General features: G+C 39.7%; 1 protein-coding gene across 2 annotated transcripts in view; it reads left to right on the top strand.

Moving 5' to 3' along the window:
• The first annotated feature begins 302 nt into the window (after positions 1–302).
• The window catches only part of rhbdd2 (rhomboid domain containing 2), a 36,645-nt gene continuing 15,218 nt past the window's right edge, over positions 303–21,729 (top strand). The window contains exons 1-4 of one of the 2 annotated variants that reach the window (XM_052035553.1): positions 328–674; positions 3,785–4,183; positions 6,929–7,085; positions 9,457–9,646. In XM_052035553.1, the coding sequence (XP_051891513.1) occupies positions 464–674; positions 3,785–4,183; positions 6,929–7,085; positions 9,457–9,478 (789 nt within the window). In that variant the 5' untranslated portion in view covers positions 328–463 and the 3' untranslated portion in view covers positions 9,479–9,646. Of the gene's footprint in view, positions 675–3,784; positions 4,184–6,928; positions 7,086–9,456; positions 9,647–21,729 lie in introns of those variants that run through there. The other variant, XM_052035552.1, reaches the window with a different exon arrangement.

The raw sequence follows: 21,729 nt of genomic DNA, 5'->3' as shown, positions 1-21,729 counted from the left end.
GAAAAGTAGAGTACGTTGGAAATTCTCAGTAGGTTAGGCAGCATCTGTAGAGAAGGAAACAATAACTGTTTCTCTCTTCACAGATGCTGAACGACCTGCCGAGTATTTCCAGCATTTTCTGTTTTTAATTTAAGAAACATGCATTGAAAAACGATAATCGGGCTGAAAGTCGAACAAAGTTAGATTTGGGATGGTGGAAACAGGAGCAGTATTTGGGCCTAGCAGTAAGCCTACTGCTGCCGCGGCCGGTCGCCATGGCGACGCGCTGTGCAGCAGGTGGACGCGCAGGCGCTCTGCGGGCCGTGCGTCACTGTGGGCCGGGGCAGCCGGAGGGTTGAGGCCGAGGCGGCGGGACGTTGCCGGGAAACTTGTGCCGGGAAACTGAGAATCCGCGCCCAGGCCCGAAGGAGCAGGGCCCCCGTTACTGGCCGGGACATCCGCTCCCGGCGCCTCCTTCCCTGCCATGGCTGTGAGGAGGGAGCAGGAGCAACAGGAGGAGAGCCGCAGCGAGCCCCCCAGCTTGGTGCAGATGGTGAAGGGGCTGATACCCGTCCTGCCCTGTGCCACCGTCTCCGCCGCCCTGCTCGGATGGATCCTGTTCTATCTCACCTGCAGGTACAGGGTGCTAGACGAGCAGACCTTCACTCTGGGCAACTTCCAGAGCCGCTTGCAAGGTAAGGGTGAGGCTACAGGGTGCGTGATGTCCAAGGTACTGGGGCTGGGCACCTGGGTGGTGTGATGGCTATGGGACTGGGGCTGGGCACCTGGGTGGTGTGATGGCTATGGGACTGGGTCTGGGCACCTCGGTGGTGTGAGGGCTATGGGACTGGGGCTGGGCATCTGGGTGGTGTGATGTCCAAGGCACTGGGGCTGGGTACCTGGGTGGTGTGATGTCCAAGGCACTGGGGCTGGGCACCTGGGTGGTGTGATGGCCAAGGTACTGGGCACCTGGGTGGTGTGATGGCTATGGGACTGGGGCTGGGCACCTAGGTGGTGTGATGTCCACGGTACTGGGGCTGGGCACCTGGGTGGTGTGATGGCCAAGGTACTGGGCACCTGGGTGGTGTGATGGCTATGGGACTGGGGCTAGGCACCTAGGTGGTGTAATGCTGCCAAGACACTGGGGCGGGCACCTGGGTGGTGTGATGGCCAAGGCACTGGCACTGGGGCCGGGCACCTGGGTGGTGTGATGACCAAGGCACTGGGTACCTGGGTGGTGTGATGTCCAAGGCACTGGCACTGTGCACTGGGGCTGGGCACCTGGGTGGTGTGATAGCCAAGGCAGTGGCATGTTGCTGGGCACCTGGGCAGTCCAATTACCTAGGCTCTGGTGTGGACCAATTCAATATAGAATCCAGACATTACTATATTTCTTTCAGGCATATTATTCAATGGGTAAATTCACTACTTGATAGGGTCTGTGCTATTCATTGAAGAGAGTTACAAGCTACTATCTTTTTTGTGTAGAAATACTTCCTAACTACAGTCCTGTATAAAAGGCCTGGCTTCAATATTTAGACCATGCTTCCATCTAGTTTTCAGCCAGCAGAAATAGTTTCCCTTGATCTGCACTATTGGTTCCCATTTATAACAGAAGAAAGTACGAGCAGGAATGGGCCTATTGTCCCTCAAGCCTGCTACACTATTCAATGTTATCATGGCTGATCAGCTCCAGGCTTCATCGCCTCTCTGTATTAGCTCCCTATTGCCCCCAATTCCCAGATCTTTCAGAGTTTATTCACTTCCTCTTTAAATACCCCCATGATCTACCCTTCGTAATCCTCTGCGGTAAAGAATTCCAGAGATTCACCACCCTCTACTAGAAGATACATTGCTAAGATCAGGGGAAGTTAATTACAGAACAAGTCCATAGTTGTTGTAATCTCTCATCAAAATTTAAGCCATTTTATCCTGGTGAATCTTGCCTGTTCTCCAAGACTAAAATATTCTTAAGTGTAGTCCACTTTGGGCCAGACCAGGGCTGTACAGATATAGCATGACCTCTCATCTTTGTGTTATGGTTTTTTTTTAGATGAAAAGGCCAATGTTCCTTAGAAGTTTTGATTAATTACAATGCAGGCCTGTGAAATTTTTAATGATCAACATATGTGGGTCCTTGGGTCTCTTTCTACCATTAGGAAAGTACAGCAAAACTCCGATAATCCGGCACAAAAAAAAAACTGCTGGAAGAACTCTGGGGTCAGGCAGCATCTGTGGCAGGGTCTCAACTCAAAACGTTGACCATTCCCTTCCCCCCACAGATGCTGCCTGACCTGCAGAGTTCCTCCAAAATGGAGACACGAGAGTTTGAGTCCTGATGAAAGGTCTCAACTCAAAACGTCAACTGTTTATATCCCTCCATAGATGCTGCCTGACCTGCTGAGTTCCTCCATCATTTTGTGTGCTGAGTTCTTCCAAAAGTTTTCTTCTCCTTTTGGATACATAGCAGACTTGGCATTCTGCCCTATTTTCATTTTGCTCCAGATTCCAGTGTCTGCAGTCTCTTGTGTCTTTGATAGTCTGGCATCGGGTTGTTAGGAAATCCTGATGGACAGATACCTGGCTTATTCAAGTCCAGAATGTGAGCCAGTGATCCAAAATGTAAACGGTGTGTGGCCAGAGCTGGGTTTGGGGTTTTGGACACCTGTCAGGGTAAGGAATGTGAGTAGATTTGCAGCCATGGATGGGATTGCTGGTGTATTTCCTGCTCCCTTTAAGCTTGCCTGGTTCATTGGAAAATTTATTATACTATTGTGTAACATGTAAAAACAGTGAAATAACAGTGTGTTTGGGTATTGATGGGAGTAACATTCGATAGTCCAGAAAATCCGCTAGTCTGACACCATCAAAGTCTCAAGGGCGCTGGATTATTGGAGTCTTATGGTACTCTATTTTATCCATTTTTAGGTCCAAAATAACTTCACATTTTCTTATACTGAAATCCAGTTGCTGGAAAGTACCCATTCACTTAACCTATTGTCTCCTTGTAATTTATGCTTTCATTTGTGTAGTGATGCCTATGTTTGACACTGACAGAGTTGTATTAGTGCTCTTCAATGGGATCAGTTAACACAGAAACAGTTATTTCACTGTTTTTACTTGTTACACAGTTAACTGATCCCCTCTTTTGCTAATTAGAGGACCTTCCCATCCCCACTCAGCCAGGTTTTGTACCAAGTTAATATTTTGTTTAATAAAAGCACTTATTGTTCATCACTCATTGCCCCTGAATTTAAGAGAACAGTTGGCATTGGTGGATCTGGAGTCAAGTAGGCCAGATCAAGTGAAAATAGCATCTTTGCTGAAGGACATTAGTGAACCAGGTATGCTTTTATGACAATCCACTAGTCTTATGGTTAATGTTATTGAGATTATCTTTCTTATTTAATTGCAGATTTTTATTTAATTATTTGAATTTAAATTCTTCAGTTGCCATGGTAAGATTCAAGCACTCTGAACTCTGGCTGCAGATTAAGAATTTAAACACTGCTACCTTACCCATTAGTAATTAGAACCCTTGAGTTCTGAGAACTCCAATTCAGCCTGCAGTTTCTTATGAGATTCCATATAAAAAGCCCTTCGGAAGTCTGTAAAAATAACACACACGGATGTCCCTCACCCATAGTTGAATTCCCTAATGTGCATTTCCAAATTAAAGATTTGCATGAGATAAGTTGCTCTCATTTGAGAATGTAGAGAAAATGGAAGTAATTGTTGCCTTCAACTGTTGTGTAAACTGCATTTTTATGTACGTATACTAATGTATGTGTGTTTTTAATTATAGTGTACAAAGTGCTCAGTTATGTGTTCATCCATAAAAGTATGAGTGCACTCGTGTGCAACGTTCTCATGCTATGGTATTTTGGTGGTGCCATGGAGAAGGACATTGGAACTGTAAAATTTGCATACCTCACACTCCTACTTGCAATTCTTTCTGGAATTATCTACGTTATTATTGGTTCAATATTTTTTGGACTGGAAAAACTAAAAGAAATTCAGGGATTCACTGTAGTCGTGTTTGCCTTTGTGGGAATGTCTGTATTTCTATCCCCTATGAAATCTGTTGTGTTTATAACAACAATCAAGGTGATTTATCTCCCATTCGTTTTACTCGTTCTTTCAATTTTTATACCGGAGTCATCAATCTTGGGTAACGTTAGTGGAATCGCAGCAGGAATTGTTTGTATCCTTTATTTTCTCCAAAGCATTGCTAAATGAATCTTAAATTTGGTTCTAATGTTGAATTTTGATAAAATCAAGTGTTTTGAGTGTTTACCTTTAGAGTTGTCATCAAAATCCTAGCCATCTTATGTACAGGGGAAAAAAAATGCCTTTTTCTGATTTGATAAAGGAACGAAATGGAAAGCTGAAATGGAGAAGATGGAGAGAAATAGTGAAATGTTTGAGGCATTTATAACCATGCTGTTATCATTGTGTATTGAAACATGTTCTCGTACTACTTGCAGAGCAGCTCCAGTCTCTGCTTGAAAGCTCCTTTCACACCTGGGCTTGTTTTTTTTAGTACACCTGAGACTGGGGATATACGAAATTTGTTATCTTTCAGCAGCCTTCTCACTTCTAGCCCCCAACTGTTTTTTTTACAATTATATTTTTGTCTGGTGTCTTAACACTTTTTTGACATTTTCATCTTGATTCATGTTGCTGTTAAATTTTTTTTCTCTTATTTTTATTAAACTATTGCCTAAATCTGCATTATGATATCAAAATCAGATATTGAAACACTGGGTCATAGGAAGGTTACAACACAGTTAATCTGTCCTGCTACCTTTAAGGATCTATGAACCAATACTCCAAGAACACTTGCTCCTTCACGCCATTCAATAGCCACACATTACTTGTCTGTTCCTTTACCTTTGTTGTACTTTCCCAGATGCATTATTTCACACTTCTCTGGATGAGCTTCCACTTGCCTACTTTCTGACCAACAGTTCAAAGGGACTAAAGCTTCCCTCCTGGCTGTCAACCATAGGGCCAACTTTTGTATCATCTGCAAACATTTTTATTTTGTCCCCTACGTTTGCATCTAAATCAATATTATGACAAACAAGCAAGCAAGTACTGGCCCTGTGGGAACAATCTCTTAATAATAAACACCTGTCAGCCATGGCCCTTTGCTTCCTGAAACTCAGACAATTTTGAATCCAATTTGCCACTCTCCCTTGGATACCACGGTCTTTTATCTTTTTGACTTGTCATGTGGTACCTTATCAGAAGCCTTGCTATAATCCTTGTAGGCTACACCAAATGCACTGCCCTGATCGAAAGTCTACTATACCCTCAGAAAATTTAATCATGAGTTGGACATGATCATTCCCTAGCAAATCTATGCTGTCCCTGATTAACCTTTACCTTTTTAAATGAAGCTTTATATTATCCCTTAGATTCCAATAATTTGCCCACCACAGAAGTTAAACTAACCATCCTGGAATTGTTTTATCCATTCTTTCCTTTTTAAACAGTGGTATAATATTGACAGTCTTCACTTCTCTGGCACCATTCCTGTAGCTGTGGAGGATTGAAAAATCAGAGCCCTTTTGCAATTTATTCCTTTCGACGGCTTGGGATATATATCATCTAGGTTTGGTGAGTTATCCACTTTTGAGGATGTTACGCCCCTATTGCTTCCTCTTTTGCTATGTTTATCCCAGCCAATAGCCCACAGTTGTTCTCCTAATTACAACACCAGCATCATCCTTCTCTTTTGTGAAGGGAGCAACACAGCTATTCCTTAAGACCTCTACACATATCTTCCTCCATGCACAGGTCATCTTTAAGGTCCTTAGTATGTCCTACTCTTATCCTCTTGCTGTTAATGTACTTAAAATATATTTGGATTCTCTTTTATTTTACATGCCACTTTTTATCATGCACTCTCTTGTTTTCCTAATTTCCCTTTTCAATTTTACTTCTCCACATTCTATACTATACTATAGCTGTAATAAGTTCTCAGTGGTTCATGTAAGCTTCCCTTTTTTTAACCTTGTCATCTAGGGGACTCCAGTTTCGGCAATCCCACTCTTTATCTCTGTGGGAACATGTTTACTCACCACCCTTTCAATTTCCTTCTAAAATGCCTCCCATTGCTCTGAGACTGACTTACCTTCAAGTAGCTGTTTGTAGTTCACTTCTACTATCACTTCTATGTGGAAAAATTTGCCTACTCCCTATTTTATCTTTGTTCTCTTCCACAACTATGCTAAACTGAATTACTATCACTAACCAAATACAGGTTAGAAAACAAAATGGCCTCACGGATTTTTCTCAAGTATTTGTCTGCATTTTATTTTTGTCTGTTTTGCAGCTACCCAATCTCTCTGACTGCACTCTCTTGTGCTGCGGGCTATGCACAAAATATCCAGCCTCAGGATAACTATATCATCTTTTTGCTCAATCTTCAAAGCTTGGGGCTTGAATTCCTCAGCTTTCTGCAGCAAAGGTTGTCCAGGATACGGGAAACACCCTGGAGTTGAAAGGTAGCACAGGATGTTAGTCCTGCGGGTATCAGGTGCCCTGTCGTGACCCTATTAGATTAACTCACTAAGTACCCCTTCCCTCACTGCACCAAATTACCAAAATCCTGGATTTCATCCCCTGTAACAGCAGTACTTCATGGAACTGGCTTCCAAGCTCCTCACCAACCCTTACTCCGGTGAGTTCAACTGGGATTTAAATGTAATTCCTATGTTCTTCAATCACTGTACATTTTGCAAACACTTACAATCTCAATTTTGAAACTATCAAAATGGCGCTTGCTTGATCCATCAGTAAATATTGGTGATAGTCTTCACTTCTTTCTATAGAGTTTTATAAAAATGATTAACTATGTGATTTGATTGAAGAAATTAAATTAATCATTGTTCTGATTAGAAACAATCATATTTGTCCTTAATGAAGCCCGTTTTGCTAGATGCTTATGGTCGGAGGTATTTTCCATATCTGGATATGCATGAAATGACTGCTGCTTCTTTGGAGAGGTATTTTCCTTTCAACAGTCTGAAGAATTTACCAGGGATCGCATTTTATTCAGCCTTGTGGGAGGTGAGAAATGTCGAGACGACCAACAGGTAAGCTTGCTATTTTTGTTGAAGTTACTTTGAAAAATTCAAAGTACTCCCTCCTTTTCTTCATTGCTCTCTCCATGGATATCTTTCCACGTGTTCCTATAGGTCTTCCTATAGTCATGAGCAGTCAATATTGGCTTTTTCATTGCTTAGCTAGTATAGACAAACCTAATTCTGATGTTGCATGATAACCACGTGTACGCAAAGTGTGGCTGCACAGAGATCAGGTGCACAATGTTGGATAACTTCACCAGTCCTTGCACACCCACCCACTTCCTCGCACCTTTCCTCCTCTTCCTGACTAAAAACCATTCTTGGCAGATGATACAGCGCAGATAAGTATCTTTCTGCTCTGTGTGTCTCAGTATTACATCACCAAGCTGATGTACTGACATGAGCAACCGAGGACTTCACTTTATACTATCATTAGTTAGGCCATAAAAATCCACATTTTAAGAATATATTTTCATAAAATAGTAAGCTTTAAGGGGAATTATTTATTTTTGTATTCAAGTTGAGATATTCTCTTAATGTCAAATGTTGTGTTGTAAACTGTTGGCACATACTGCTCTACCCCACCCCTTCTGGAGCACTGCTCCCCATGATTCCCACATGAGCCGCAAAGCGATGTGGAAAGAGAGAAATGTTGCATTTAAGAAATTTCCCCCCATTTTTTGAGATAGAGTTGTAAATAATTGCACAGGGGCATTGCTACAATCCTCCTTTGGGAGCGCATGCGGGCACAGTAACAAAACTGGAGTTACATTCATTAGAAAGTGATATTTAGTGATCCTGTTGTGCAGGATCTAAAATAATACCGTCAGGCCAAGTTCTATGCATATCTAACATGTTTATAAAGTTTTGGATGTTATCAAATGAAGCAAACAGCTTCTACTTCTTCATACATTTCCAAGTTCTATGCATATCTAACATGTTTATAAAGTTTTGGATGTTATCAAATGAAGCAAACAGCTTCTACTTCATACATTTATCTTTCACAGGGCCTCTTTAGTATCATTATTTTATTAAAAATATTATGAAAACATGATTTAATTCATTTTTACTTCTAAATTTCCATTAATTTTTGCTGAAGCCAACTGAACAGTATTTCTCTCCTTTGCATGTGGTTTGCCCAGTTTATGATCTACATTTTTCTTTAGCAATATATTTCATTACACCTTTATGGTTTGCCTTTTTTCTTTGCAAGGTATTAATTTCTTATTTTCTGGAATGGGGTCATAACAATGGAGGTGCTGTTGGACAAAGAATATATTAGATGCACAAATCTAGTTATTTAATTCCTCATCATGATCCATTAACTAATGCTTAACTGGAGTCCTTTTGAAAACACACTGAAATGCTGGTGAACAGGCTGGACTATTTATTGCAATAGTAACTGCCTACTTTTCATCTCAGCAAATAGATGCCAAAACCAAAATTCAGTGTATGATATACGTTGTTTCCATCATTTTATCTTTTAAAGTCCAACTTTTTTGGTGAGGCTTTTAACAGATGTCATATTAACATAAGGCAGCTTTTACACAAACATTGTGAAACCAGAAATAGAAAATGCTGGAAATACCCAGCATGTTATCAGTGTCTGTGGACAGAGAAAAAGTGTTAGTGTGTCTGGTTAATGACAGTTCATCTGAACTCGGATTTTCTGTTTTATTTCACATTTCCAGCATCTGCAGCTTTTTGCTTTTTGATATACACGAGACCAGTTTTCATTAGGTAACTCTTTGTATTTAGACTAAATCCATCCACACTTGTTGGAATTGTAGAACTGGTTTTATTTCTTTGGATCTTATGGTTCTGTCGCGGAACTGTATAACAGAGACGTATTATAACCTGAGGGTGACAGCTCCTAGGTACCAATTTTGCATAATACTAACTAAAATGTGCCTATATAAGAGTGACTAGAAGGCAAAGAGTTGCCAAAGTGTTTCCATTAAGGTGAGATAGATAAGTTTCCAGTGGTGCATGTAATATAACATCTAGGATAGCAAAAGTTAGAAATGGAAGAAAGGTCTCACTGGTTCAGTAAAAGATGTAGTTCCAACATTAGGATGGACTAGAGGGCATTTGCTAGCCATTTGACTTTAATGTTCAATACAACCATTAATTTCCTACCTCTAATATTTGCTAATCTTGAAAACAAAAGTTCTAAAAGAAAAATTTATGAAGTCAATAATCTATAAAATCTGCCAGTAGAATGTGTCAATTTGTAGCTTTCCACCTCAACTGAAATTAATAGTTGTAACACCAATTACATTGTGGGGCCCTCCTTCCATTGAGCAACAGATGAATACTTCACTTCTTTCAAATGCTAAGTCCTTTCAAAACCTGCCTAATGGAAATATTTTGTTTGCAGGTGGTTTGCCAGGTGGGACTGAATGTTACATAAGTTCAGGGAGAGGATTTCTCATTAATGAATTTGGTGTCGTTTTGTCTTGGAATCGGATGCACTTTAGATAGCTGTGAACCATGTGAAACTTATACAGGCCAGATGCTTTCAGTGTTACTTGGTGATGAGAACCATCTGTACAACATTCTCTCTAAGAAGAAAAATTAAAACATGAAACAATCTCTTTATAGTTTTGTTGTTTTTAGGTTCTTTTAAGGGTCTGTTTTCTAGTTCCTTACATCTTGTATCTCTCCAGGAGAACAGATTTGCAGCTTGTTCCATTTATGTTTCTTAGTTGCCTGTAACTGACTAATTTGAGTTGTATAAGAACATCTAGTAACATTTTTTTCTTCCTTGTGTGTTATAAGATTCAGATTATCTATGCTTTCCTATCCATGAATATCCATTCAGTCCAGATGAAGGGTGCTGACCCAAAACATTGACTGTACATTTCCCTCCACAGATTCTGTCTGACCTGCCGAGTCTCTTGTGTATCCATTCTTTCTTCTTTGTTTTGGCTCTTATTTTTCATTTGTGCTCCATTTCTTATTAATTTTCCCCTTCCTTTCTCTTCCTCCAATTCTACTCCTTGAAAGAGATCAGGAGTTCACTATGCAGAACTCAAAATAATAAACAGTCAGCACCACTTAGCAGTTATAATTTCAGTATTAGATTTGTCATATTTCATCAACTGCCTTTTGCAGAGAGAAATCAAAATTAAATCCATACTGGCGTGGATTTAACATTGAAAAAAAATTAGTTAAGGTCAAGTTCAGCTCAAATATCTGCGTTCTTAGACAACCTGCATTATTAAAACTTGCATTCAGAAGAAAATCATGTCTACAAAGTAGATTTCTTCATATGTTTCTTCTTGGATGAGGATCAGTAAATTCTTTGATCTTGTATACTCTGTGGAGGCACCAAAATCAGCCTAGTGTTAACCATAACTGGAAAAGCTGGAAAGTCTGACAGCCTGACTCGATGAATTGCTTTTATGTACCTTATTGCCAGCAACAGAACAAGAAGGGAAAGTTTCCTCTTAGTGGTCTAGGGTGCAGCCTCAAGGGAGAGGAGAGAAAATTACCTTGCAAAGCATATGCTCTATCAAGTAATTTAAACAGACTTTTTTATATTTAGTAATTTTTTTAATGAGAAATATAATTGCAGAATCTGTGTCATTGAAACTAATGTTATTACTATTATTTAATAGACAACCAGCCATTAAAAATCCATTTTTTCTAATTGCTGATTCATGGTCCACATTGTTGACAGTCCTTTATAGTTTCATATTTACTGGTTATAATTTACAGTGATCTTCTGCAAATAGTGTTAATTTTTACAATAATTATAAACTTTGCAGAAAATACATTTGAATCTATATGCAACTAGTAAAATCAAACCTTTTATTTAGGCTGAGAATTGCAATTTAATTCAGAATTGTCAGTTATTGGCAGATGAAAACAACACAAAATAACTTTTCCCAATTCTGCTGCTTCACTTTACTCTGTATTGAGTCTATTTTCTGTTACTCATCTAGCTTGTTATATCCTTCTGCATTATCCACAGCTTGTAATGCCCTAATGTTTGGTACTAATAGCATGCAGAAAAAAAGATGTACCATGGGAGTATGCTGTAGACCACCAACTAGTTGAAAGGATATAGTGGAGCAAATTTACTGGGAAATTACAGAGATGTATGAAAGCCATCAAGTAGTCACTATGCGGTGGGATTTTCAATTGTCCTGACGTTGACTAGGATAATAATAGTGCAAGGTTTAAAGAGGGGAAGGGATGTTGATGATATATTGAGGAAAACTTTCATGAACAGTATGTTTCTGGCCCAGTGAGAAAAGAGGCATTGCTGGACTTCATTCTGTGGAATGACATGGGCCAAAATGGAGCAAGTATTAATGGGGGAGCATTTAGGGAACAGTGAATGTAATATCATGGATTAAGAAAACTATGGGATAGGATTTGTGTAATTCCAAGGTGAAAATAGTCAATTGGAGAAGGGCCAATTTCAATGGGATGTCAAGGGATCTGGCCTGGGGAAACTGGAATCAATGATTGAAAGGCAAACCTGTGATTGAAAATGAGTGTCCTTTTAGGAGCAGATGATTTGGGTATATTCCCACAAAGGAAAAAGGTAAGGCATTTAAAACTGGAGCTCCATCAACGAACAAAGAACCTGACCTAACTAAAACAGAAAGAATGGACATATGACAGATGTGAGCTTGATAACCCATCAACCATGCTGGTTATAGAAAGTTTAATGGAGGAGTGAAAAAGGAAATGGGGGGGAGGGGGGGAGTGTGATGTGAGAGAGAGACACAGAGTTTGAGCAAACAAATATTAAAATAATTTTGGATTGTCATAATAGGCATGTAAACTGTAAATTATTAGTAAGAGAGGAGAGAGGGCAAATCGGGGATCAAAAAGAGAATCTACTCAAGGACGGAGGGTATGGCTGGAGTACTGAGTGAGCATTTAGCATGAATTCTTATTTGAGATACTGAATGATCTAAAAACTGATGAAGGAGCAGTACTGAAAAAACTAACTGGGTCTTTAAATCACCTTGCCCAGATGACATGCTTCTTGGGTTGCAGAAGTATTAGCCATAACCTACCAAACATCTATGGATACAGCAGTACTGCCTGGGGATTGGTCAATTTCAGATATCACACCTATAGTCAAAACAACTGCAAGCAACCCAGCAACCACAGGCTAGTTAAACCTCAGTTAAACACCTATTTTTTGAAATGGTAATCAGGGACAGATTTAGCAGTCACTTGGATAAAAGTATTGATTAGGTAAAGTCAGCATGGATTTGTTGAAGACAAAATAATGTTCAGCTAACTCGATTAAGATTTTTTTGATGAGGGTCAATAAGGGGAATACATTTGACGTGGTGTATATGAAGTTTAGCCATTACTATGTGGATGAGAATAAAGATTGCAAGAAAGGTGAGCAAGGTGACTGTCGCATTGTACTTTCATTTAGAGGAATGGTGTAGGCCAAAATGGAGCAAATATTAGTGGGGGAACATTCAGAGAATGCTGGTGGAGAGAAGACGTATGTCATAGTGATAGGAGAAAGTATAGTTACAGTGATGGGTACTGTTCTCTAATCATAGGTATGTGTCTCAAAGGCTATGTTGCTTGTTAGGTTCCAAGGACCAATTTTTGGAGATGAACTTGGGAGTGGGAGGAGAAAGATTCTTTTATTGTGGTCCTTATGGGAACCCACAACACAGAATTAGCAAGGAAGTTCTGGCGTCGGAGTGTGAGCAAAGTAAAAAGCAGAACTACAAATGCAGTAATCTCTAGATTACCATCAGCACCACATAGGGTCCATTTGATCAGAGTTGACTGTGTGGCTCAAAGCTTTGTGTGGGAGAAAGGTTTCAATACATAATACATTGGCACCAATAGTCAGGAGAAAGCCAGCTGTTCCATTGCAACTGGCTTCACTTGAATTGGGCTGGGACCAGTGTCCCAGTGAATCAAGAAACTAGAACTACAGATCAAATTTTAAACTGAATAATTAGTGGGTGGGGAGAAGACCACAGGGGAGGAGGCTTCAGGGGAGTGAAAAATTGGAAGTTAAAGAGGATATTGGCAATGGTGCAGGATAGCAACCTGGATATTGATAATCAGGGGATATTAGGCAAGGATGGACAAACTTATAGCATATTTCCAATTGGAGTCAGTATAATAAAAAATGATGAAAAGGCAAAACAGAAGGTGATTTATCTGAATACGTGCAGTGAAAACAAAATAGGTGGAATGAATGGCAAAATAAAAATCAGTGGGCTGGTTTTAATAGTTATTAAAGAGATCTAGTTAAAGTCGAGTTTATTGTCATATGCACAAGTGCAATGAAAAACTTACTTGCAGCCGCGTCACAGGGACAGAGCATCGTATAAGCAGCATTCACAAGAAAAACATAAATTAAACAAATTATAACAATTGTAACGTGACCATGGTTGGGAATTAAATACTCCAGTATATTTAACTTTTAGAAGAGATAGACAAAGTGGAGAAGGAGGTGGGGGTATGGGTGCAGAATGGCCCTGGTTATGAAAAGTGGCATTAAGGCAATAAAAGAGAGATTATCTTAGCTGAACAAATCAAGCAATAGAATTAGTTTGGGTGGAGCTAAGAAACTACAGTAGCAGAAAGCCTTTTTGGCAGCTGTTTAGGATCGCAACCCGTAGTTGTAATGTAGGCTCTGTTACAAATAAGGAAATCAGAGGTGCATGAGGATAATACAGCAATCAGGAGGTCCTTTAGTCTGTGTATAGATTGGGTAAACCCGATAAACAAGTTAACAGGAACACTGTGGAAGATGAAATCATTGTTTTCTAGATCAGTGTATGGTGGAGCCAATAAGGAAACAGGCTGTTTTAGATCCAGTATTGTGCAATGCAAAAGAGTTAATTATCTAGGTAAAGAGTGTTTGAGGGAGAATGAACTTAGAATTCTATCTAAAGATCGAAAGTGATGTAGATCAATCTGAGATGAGGGTCTTGAATCTTTCAAAGCAACTGCAAAAATGATGGAAAACTATATAAAAAGGCCAATGGATAAATAAGCAATGGTTATCATTTGAATAATTAAAACATAATTTACAATAAATAGAGTCACACAGCACAGAAACAGGTCCATCGGTCTGCTGTGTCCATGCTGACCATCAAGTACCTATCCTAACCCAATTTACCAGCACCTGATCTGTAGCATTCTATTCAAATGCTCGTCTAGGTACTTCTTAAATGTTGTGAGAGTACCTGCCTCACCACTTACTCAGGCAGGGCATTTCAGATTCCAAGCACACTCTGAGTGGAAAAAGATCTTTTTCAGATCCCCTCTAAATCTTTTAGCCCTTCCCCTAAACCTGTGCCCTTGTGTTTTAGATACCTAGGGCACAGGTTTAGGGGAAGGGCTAAAAGATTCCAACTGTCTACCCTGTCAATGCTCCTCTAATTTTGCATACCTCTATCATGTCCCCCCTCTGCCTCCTCCGCTCGAAGGAAAACAAACCAGCCAATCCGCTCTAACTAGCTCCACAACTAGGACACTCTCTGCCAAGAAACATTCTGGTGAAACTCCTCTGCACCCTCTCCAGTGTAATCGTCCTACCTATAGCGAGGTGACCAGAACTGTACACACTACTCTAGTTATGGTCTTTAACCAATGTCATATAAAATTACACCATAGCTTCCTGTTCTCGTATTCTGTGCCCTGGCTAATGAAGACAAGTATCTCGTATGCACTTTTCATCACCATATCTATCTGTGTTGCCACCTGCAAGGATCCTTGAACTTGTATGCTGGAGTCCCCTTGTTCCTCAGTACTCCCTAGGGACTGTGTGTAGCCTGCCTTAATTCGTCCTCCCAAAGGGCATCACCTTGCACTTATCAGGATTAAATTCCATCTGCCATTGTTTTGCCCATTTTACTAACTGGTCATATCATCTGAGGCCTCCTCACCGCTAACAACACTATTGATTTTCCTGTCATCTGCAAACTTACTAATTGGACCTCCCACATTCATACCCAAACCATTAATATTCACTAGATTGGAAGAAATGGAAGTGGGTCGCTGCTTCACGTGGAAGGACTGTTTGCGTCCCTGGATGGTGGGAAAGGAAGAGGTGAAGGGATGGGTGTTGAATCTCCAGTGGTTGTATGGAAAAGTGCCGTAACATGGGGAATGCTAGGTGGGGGCAGAAGAGCATACAGGGAATTGCAAAGGGAACAATCCCTTTGAAATGCTGAAAGGGGAGGGGAATATGTGTCTGCTGGTAGAATCTTGTTGCAATTGGCAGAAATTGCAAAGAATGATCCAATAAATGTAGAGGCTGGTGGGGTGGAAAGTAAGGACAGAGAGCAGACTACAGGAATTGGGTGAGATTGACAATTGGTAGTTGCTTGAGGGGGTAGTGGGCTTTGCATTGCAATCCTAATAAATTCCGCCACACATTATGGTGACTACGATCATGTCAATAACACGTCTGTTCCCTTTATATTCTTAAAAAGACAAACATTCTATTGCCTTCAGTCACACAACAATAATCTCATGGTCACTGCAGAAGGTGAACTGCAGAAAGATAAGGGTAAATACTCTGCAAAGGTTTTCTGGTTCTTCTGTTAACGAATCCTATGTTGTAGCCACAACAGCAGTTTCTGCTCTAAGCAGTGAAAGTTCCACTGTTGTGACAGTGTTTGACATTTGAATCTTGAATTGAAGATTCTTTACCAAAAGAGTGGGGGGGATAAAAAGTATTTCAAATAAAATCTGAAGGATTGTAACATATTTGCATTTGAATGATTCAGCATTATTGTAAGCTACAATGTGTTTTGCAGGCCTATCTTTTACTTTTAATGCTAATGTTAATAAGGTAGAAAAACGAATGCTGAAAAAGTAGAGAGGGTTTTAACTTTCAAACTGGAGTGAACAGAGCGTCCCACGGTTTGAAATGTAACCCTGGTTGTTTTGGATTCCTGCAGCAGTCTATATGCATTTCAGTAATGCTAATGATTAAAATTGCATTTCAGAGGTGGTGTGATTACATGATGAAAGCATCTCAGTCAGTATTGTGAATTAACTTGTGCTGAATAGTGAAGTACATTTCCATTCACAGTATACAACTTAAAGGCTGATCTGAATCGTTCTTTTCTCTAGGAAATTATGAAGGGGATTATTGGGTAAACATTTCCACTTATTGTGAGAATCCAGAGCTGAAGGACATAGATACGAGAGGGTCAGTAACAAAATAAGGATTATAGGCGAAACTTCCTTATGCAGGGAATGGCTAGAATGTAGTAATTGAGGCAAATATTGTAGATGCATTTAATGGTTAGTTGGATAGGTAAGCTCAAGACGAAATTGAGGGAGAAAGGAATTAAAGCAAATGTTGATAAAGGAAGTAGTAGGACAGGAGGAGGTTTGTGTGGAGCAGAAATATTGGGACGGATATGTTGGGTTTAATGTATCTATGCTGTAGATCATACGTAAAATTGTGGGATTAGTTTGTAAAACATTTATGTCTGCATATTTAGTATGGCATTTTGCAAAGAAAGGTGACAGAATAAAAGATTTAAAAATATTGTGTGGCTTATAATGGCATCAAAGCCTGTTTATGATATTGCTTTTCAGATTACAGTATATTGTGTATTATACAATGGCTTGTTATACATTGATTTTAACGTTACACAAAATAGTTGCAATCAAAAGAACCCAAAGTAAACACTGAATATAGTGTGAGTAGGGGTAGTTTAATAATTCCGAATAAGCATTTTAAGCAATCAGCAAAGTAAGTAAATGTACTCCCCTGGTTTTCAACAGATAGATTAATTCCAGTTTTCCCAATCTTCTGTGTGCCTCATTTTGCTTTAGGGATCCTGCATCATTGGGATTGGAGCTAAAAATAACTGATTATCTGAAAGGTTCATTTTCCCAAGCTCTTGATTTCTTGTTATTAATTCCTTAGAGAAATTGTTCATTCAATACTTTTTATGTTGGACTTCCTCACTAATTCTTTAGGATTGGCATTTTTTTTTTGAATAGAAATGGGGAAAACTATCAAGGGAATGATTTGGTATGGTAATGGGAAAGTTTCTGAAATACTAACTTATCAGAGCATACAACCATTGTCTTTTTGGAGGAGGACGGATGAGAGCTTTGGCTAACAGCCCAGGTTGGAATTAATTTTAGAAAATGTTTGGTGGTTGTCAGTGCAATATTTCATTGGCCTGCATTGTCTACAGTTCAAACATTAAAAATGGTATGGAGGAGTGGGCTCTGCTCTCTGTTGGAGGCAATCAAGAACAAGGGAGAATTACTGTAAAATTAGATCCAGACTATTTAGGAGATGGATCAAAAAGCACTTTTTCCACAAAGGCTGGTGAAAATCTGGAATTCACCCCATCATTCCCAAAAGACTCTCAATGTTGAAAGATTTGTAGATTTGAGCCTAATTGATAGTTATTTAGTGGATGTATGTATCAAGCAATTGTGAAGCTAAAATGGGTAAAATGAACTGAGGTACAGATGGTGGTGATCTGGTTGAATGGCTGAGCAGGGTCAGAGGGTCTGAATGGCCTCCTTCTATTCTTGTGTTCTCCAGTTGTTAGGTGTGCTTTTGCACTGCTTGGCATTAACTCTTGACTGCCTCTGAGTTAGCTAATCTTAACCTAAGCTGTGGTTTCACTGGGTGATTAACTTCTGCACCTTGGGCTGGAAGGAAGATGGGGGAAAAAGGATCTAGGCAGCATTCCTACTCTTAATTATTGTTAAAAATGACAATTGTGGTGAAACACGGATTATATTGTCTGTGAAGAATGGACACTTGGATGAATTGCAAGAAGTTTTTAAATACTTTGCAAGAAGGAATCAGTGAATTCAGTAAAATAAGATGCACTATCTGTCTGACAACAAGAGTTACTTGCTTGAATAAAGCAAGTTAGAGAGGTGAGGGGAAGGATTGAGGCAAGAGCCAGCTCTCTGTACTGGCGATCTCCCCTCTACTCTTTCAGTCCAGATGAAGGGTCTTGACCTGAAATGTTGACTGTCCATTTCTCTCCACTGATGCTGGCTGACCTGCTGAGTTCTGTTAATAATCTTTTTTTGCCCACTCCAAATTGCCTTGAGCAGGTGGGAGTTGCCTTGAGATGTTGTAATCCATCCTAATCCAAGTGGTGTTAGTAGGGAACTTCAGAGTATTGATCCAACACAATTAAAGGAGTGGTAATATATTTCCAAGTCAGAATAGTGTACGACTTGGTGGTGATGAAGTTCCTTCACATTCCTTCCTCCACCTCCGTTCTCCCAACTTCATTTAACATACCATTGCTGTTTATGTCATCCTGCTCAGCAGCTGCTCCGCATCCTCTTCCTTTGCCTTCATCTGTGTTAAATCATTTCGCCTTCCCGCTGATATAGTACTTAATAATGTTACACCACATCTGAGAAGCAGAAGCTTGAGGAGCCTTAAGCATTGCTTCATTCCATTCATACCATTGCAGGTATATTGCTTTGGAACATCCCTAAGATAAAAGCTCTTTGTACGCAAAGTACAGCTGGTCTGGTTATCCAGTGCGAGATTGCAACTTAACCACGAGTGCAAGATTGCCTTTCCCTTCCAAAACTCCCTTGCCAATGCAAAATTTTCCATGAAATCCATGAGAACCACAAACTCCCTTCCACTACACATTCCTTTTCTTTCTCTTCACCTGATGTCAAACGTGAAGAGTTTTTCTGGCCTCAAATTTAATGTGTATCTCAGTTTCCTTTTTAGCATTGTCCATAGCCTGCTGACTTGGCATAATTTCTAACAATGCAATGCCTCTAATCTCAGAATACTTGCCAAATTCTTCAGCATTGCCCCTTTTTTAGTTTTTGATGAGACTTGATATCTGTTCTAATTGCTTTGTCAACCTCACAAACTTTTCTTTATGTTGCTGCCATTTTCTTAGTATGGTCTCTTTCTTTCAAAACAGCTTTGTCATAGCTTCTTCCAAAATCTCCCAGTATCTCTATTAGCCCATCCTTCCCAATTTTTCAGTGTATTTATTTCAAAGTGCCATCCTATCCCTGCAATATATTCCTCCCCAAGAATGTAGCTGAGAATATCTGGTCTTTAATTAAGGCAACTGGGCAACTGTTCTACCATCAATAACCAAGCAGTTCTCATCATATTTAAAAACTCTCTTGGCACATTTCTCTGCTTCATCTGTTATTTTCAAAATGAATGATGCTGAAAAAATCTGAATGCTGGAGACGGTCAGCAGGTTTTGCAGAATCCATTAAGAGAAGACGTCATAATTTTGGGTATAAAATTATGAAATATGAAATGATTTGTTTTCTCTTAACATGTTGTATGATCTGCTTATTCATTGATATTTTCATTCATATTTTTCAAAGTTTACCTCTTTGACCATTTATTCATTCCTCTCGTAACCTCTGTTGTGGCTCGGTGTCTAATCTTTTTTGTGTGGAATGCTTGGGACACTTTGCCACACTGGATGTGATTTTTGACAAGTCAATTGCAGCACAATGGGTGGCAATTAAATCTGTTCCACAACATAAAAATCATCATGCTAAATTTTTCCCAGTGCCTGAAATGAACATAACCTTATTGATTCATTAAGGGTAGATCTAACAGGAAATCAGCTTTATGAAGCTGGGTTTTACTCACTTGCATTGAGTTTATTTTCTTCAAAGTAGTTGCTCCAAAACTATATAGCTTATAAAGCACTTCAGAATGTGATGAGGCTGTATATCACTATATAATTGCAAGTTCTGATCCAGCTCATTTTATCGTTGTACAAGTGTAGATAACAACAGAAGAATAATGGCTAATCCTCTAACATCACTATAATTCCATGTAGAATTCTACATGCCTACATTGCCATTTCTTCCGGGAGTTCCTGTATGCTCAGAAATAAATGAGAAAAATTCATAAAGTTTATTTCCGCGACAAATTTTTGAACAGTTTTGTTATAGAATCATCAGTATTTGCTTTTTATTGGGACAGACATTAACATCAGTTAATCGAGTTGTCCTAGTTTCTCCCTAAGCTTGCTTAGATGAAATGATAAGGGAGTGTCAGATTCCTATTCTTCTACATTAGTGCATGCACATTATGAAGATCCTACCATTCTATATCTGCTTTATCAGCAATGTGTAACATCAATGGAGAGTTATTCGTCAGTTTTTGTGGAATTCTTTTAAATGGAGCCGACACTAATGCCCCATCTGATAAGTTGCCAGTCTAGTAAAATGTGGTTTAGTGGTGTTCAGTCAGTTCTTCAATAATGAATAAATAGACACTGAGTTGTTCATGTGAAGTATTTTGTGACTCAGCTGCTAGGAGAAAGCAGGTCTCCTCAAGGGTGTATTTTCTCTTAACAACATCAGAAGGAGTAATTTCATTTTATATAGAAATATATGTAGATAAATGCATAGAATTAGATCAAGACTGAAATAAATTGTTAATTGAATCATACAGTATAGAAACAGACCTTTCAGCTCTCCAAGTCCACAGCAACTATCAAGCATCCATTTACACTAATCCCTCACTAATCCCATTGTATTCTTCCACATTCTCCTCAAATTCCCGCACCCCCCCCCACCCCACCAGGTTCTAACGCTCACCCACACACTAGAGACAATTTACTCTGGCCAATTGACGGCCAACCCACGTGTCTTTGGGATGTGGGAGGAAACTAGAGCACCCGGAAGAAAACCACTCAGTCACAGGGAGTGACTGTGTGCAAACTCCACACAGACAGCACTGGAGGTCTGGGTTGAACCACAGTCGCTGGAGCTGTGGGGCAGCAGCTCTACTAGCTGCACCACTGTGCTGCCATGCAAGCTGTCTGGAGGTTCAGGGATACTTAAACAAGAGAGTTGTATATTGATTTGCTCCATGTTGTTTGGTTACGTATTCTGTCCTTATTTTATAGGATCTTAAGTCCACATCTATGGGTGGAAACCTCTTACATAAATTTATCTCAGTGTAATTGATACCCTCTTGCCAATGATGGTGATATTGCTGCACCTCTTATACCAGAATGGTGCAATTACAATGTGAACCACTTAGATAGGCAGCTTCTATTACGAATGGAAATTCAATGTGTAGAAAAATAACAGTGTATGCAGATGTAATATTTCTGAGCTGTAGATGCATACGTGTATAAATAGGCTGAGGCTAGTTAAATCCTACATGTGAGTCTGTCACGTAATATTTGTCATTTTGTGACATCTGCAAGCCATTTGGTTATTAAAGTTGCATGTTTTGTGAAAATACTAGCTGTGTGGGAAAAACTAACTTGACAGTCTCCTGAATGAGTTTGGGAAATCCTTATGGCTCTGAGGGAAAGCAGCCTGCTGGCCTCCTGTGTATCCAAACTGGAGAAGGGTCCACTTGAAATTTCAAAGGCTGCCACTTTGTTTCTGGCTGGTCCTTGTACATTAGCACCCTTTCTGGTCTTGGAAACTGTTCATAATGCTGCAATGTGATCTTCACTTATGTAAAGTGAGTCCAAATTAGTCCTTGATCCTTTAGTTCCATTTTAAAAACAATAATAATTGACAGAATTATCACTGAGGTGTGGCCTTATGGAGGTTTGACAACGCTGCACCAAAGTTGACATCATTGCTCTCATTGAATTGGCTTTATTGAGTATTGCTGGAACAAGGATATTGGAGGAGAATCCACTTAATGTTCAAGTGGTCG

The sequence above is a fragment of the Pristis pectinata genome, chromosome 21 (assembly GCF_009764475.1).
Source record: "Pristis pectinata isolate sPriPec2 chromosome 21, sPriPec2.1.pri, whole genome shotgun sequence".
NCBI classification, from domain to species: domain Eukaryota; kingdom Metazoa; phylum Chordata; class Chondrichthyes; order Rhinopristiformes; family Pristidae; genus Pristis; species Pristis pectinata.
Note: the sequence above shows the minus strand (reverse complement) of the source record. Positions and strands in the feature narration are given on the sequence as shown.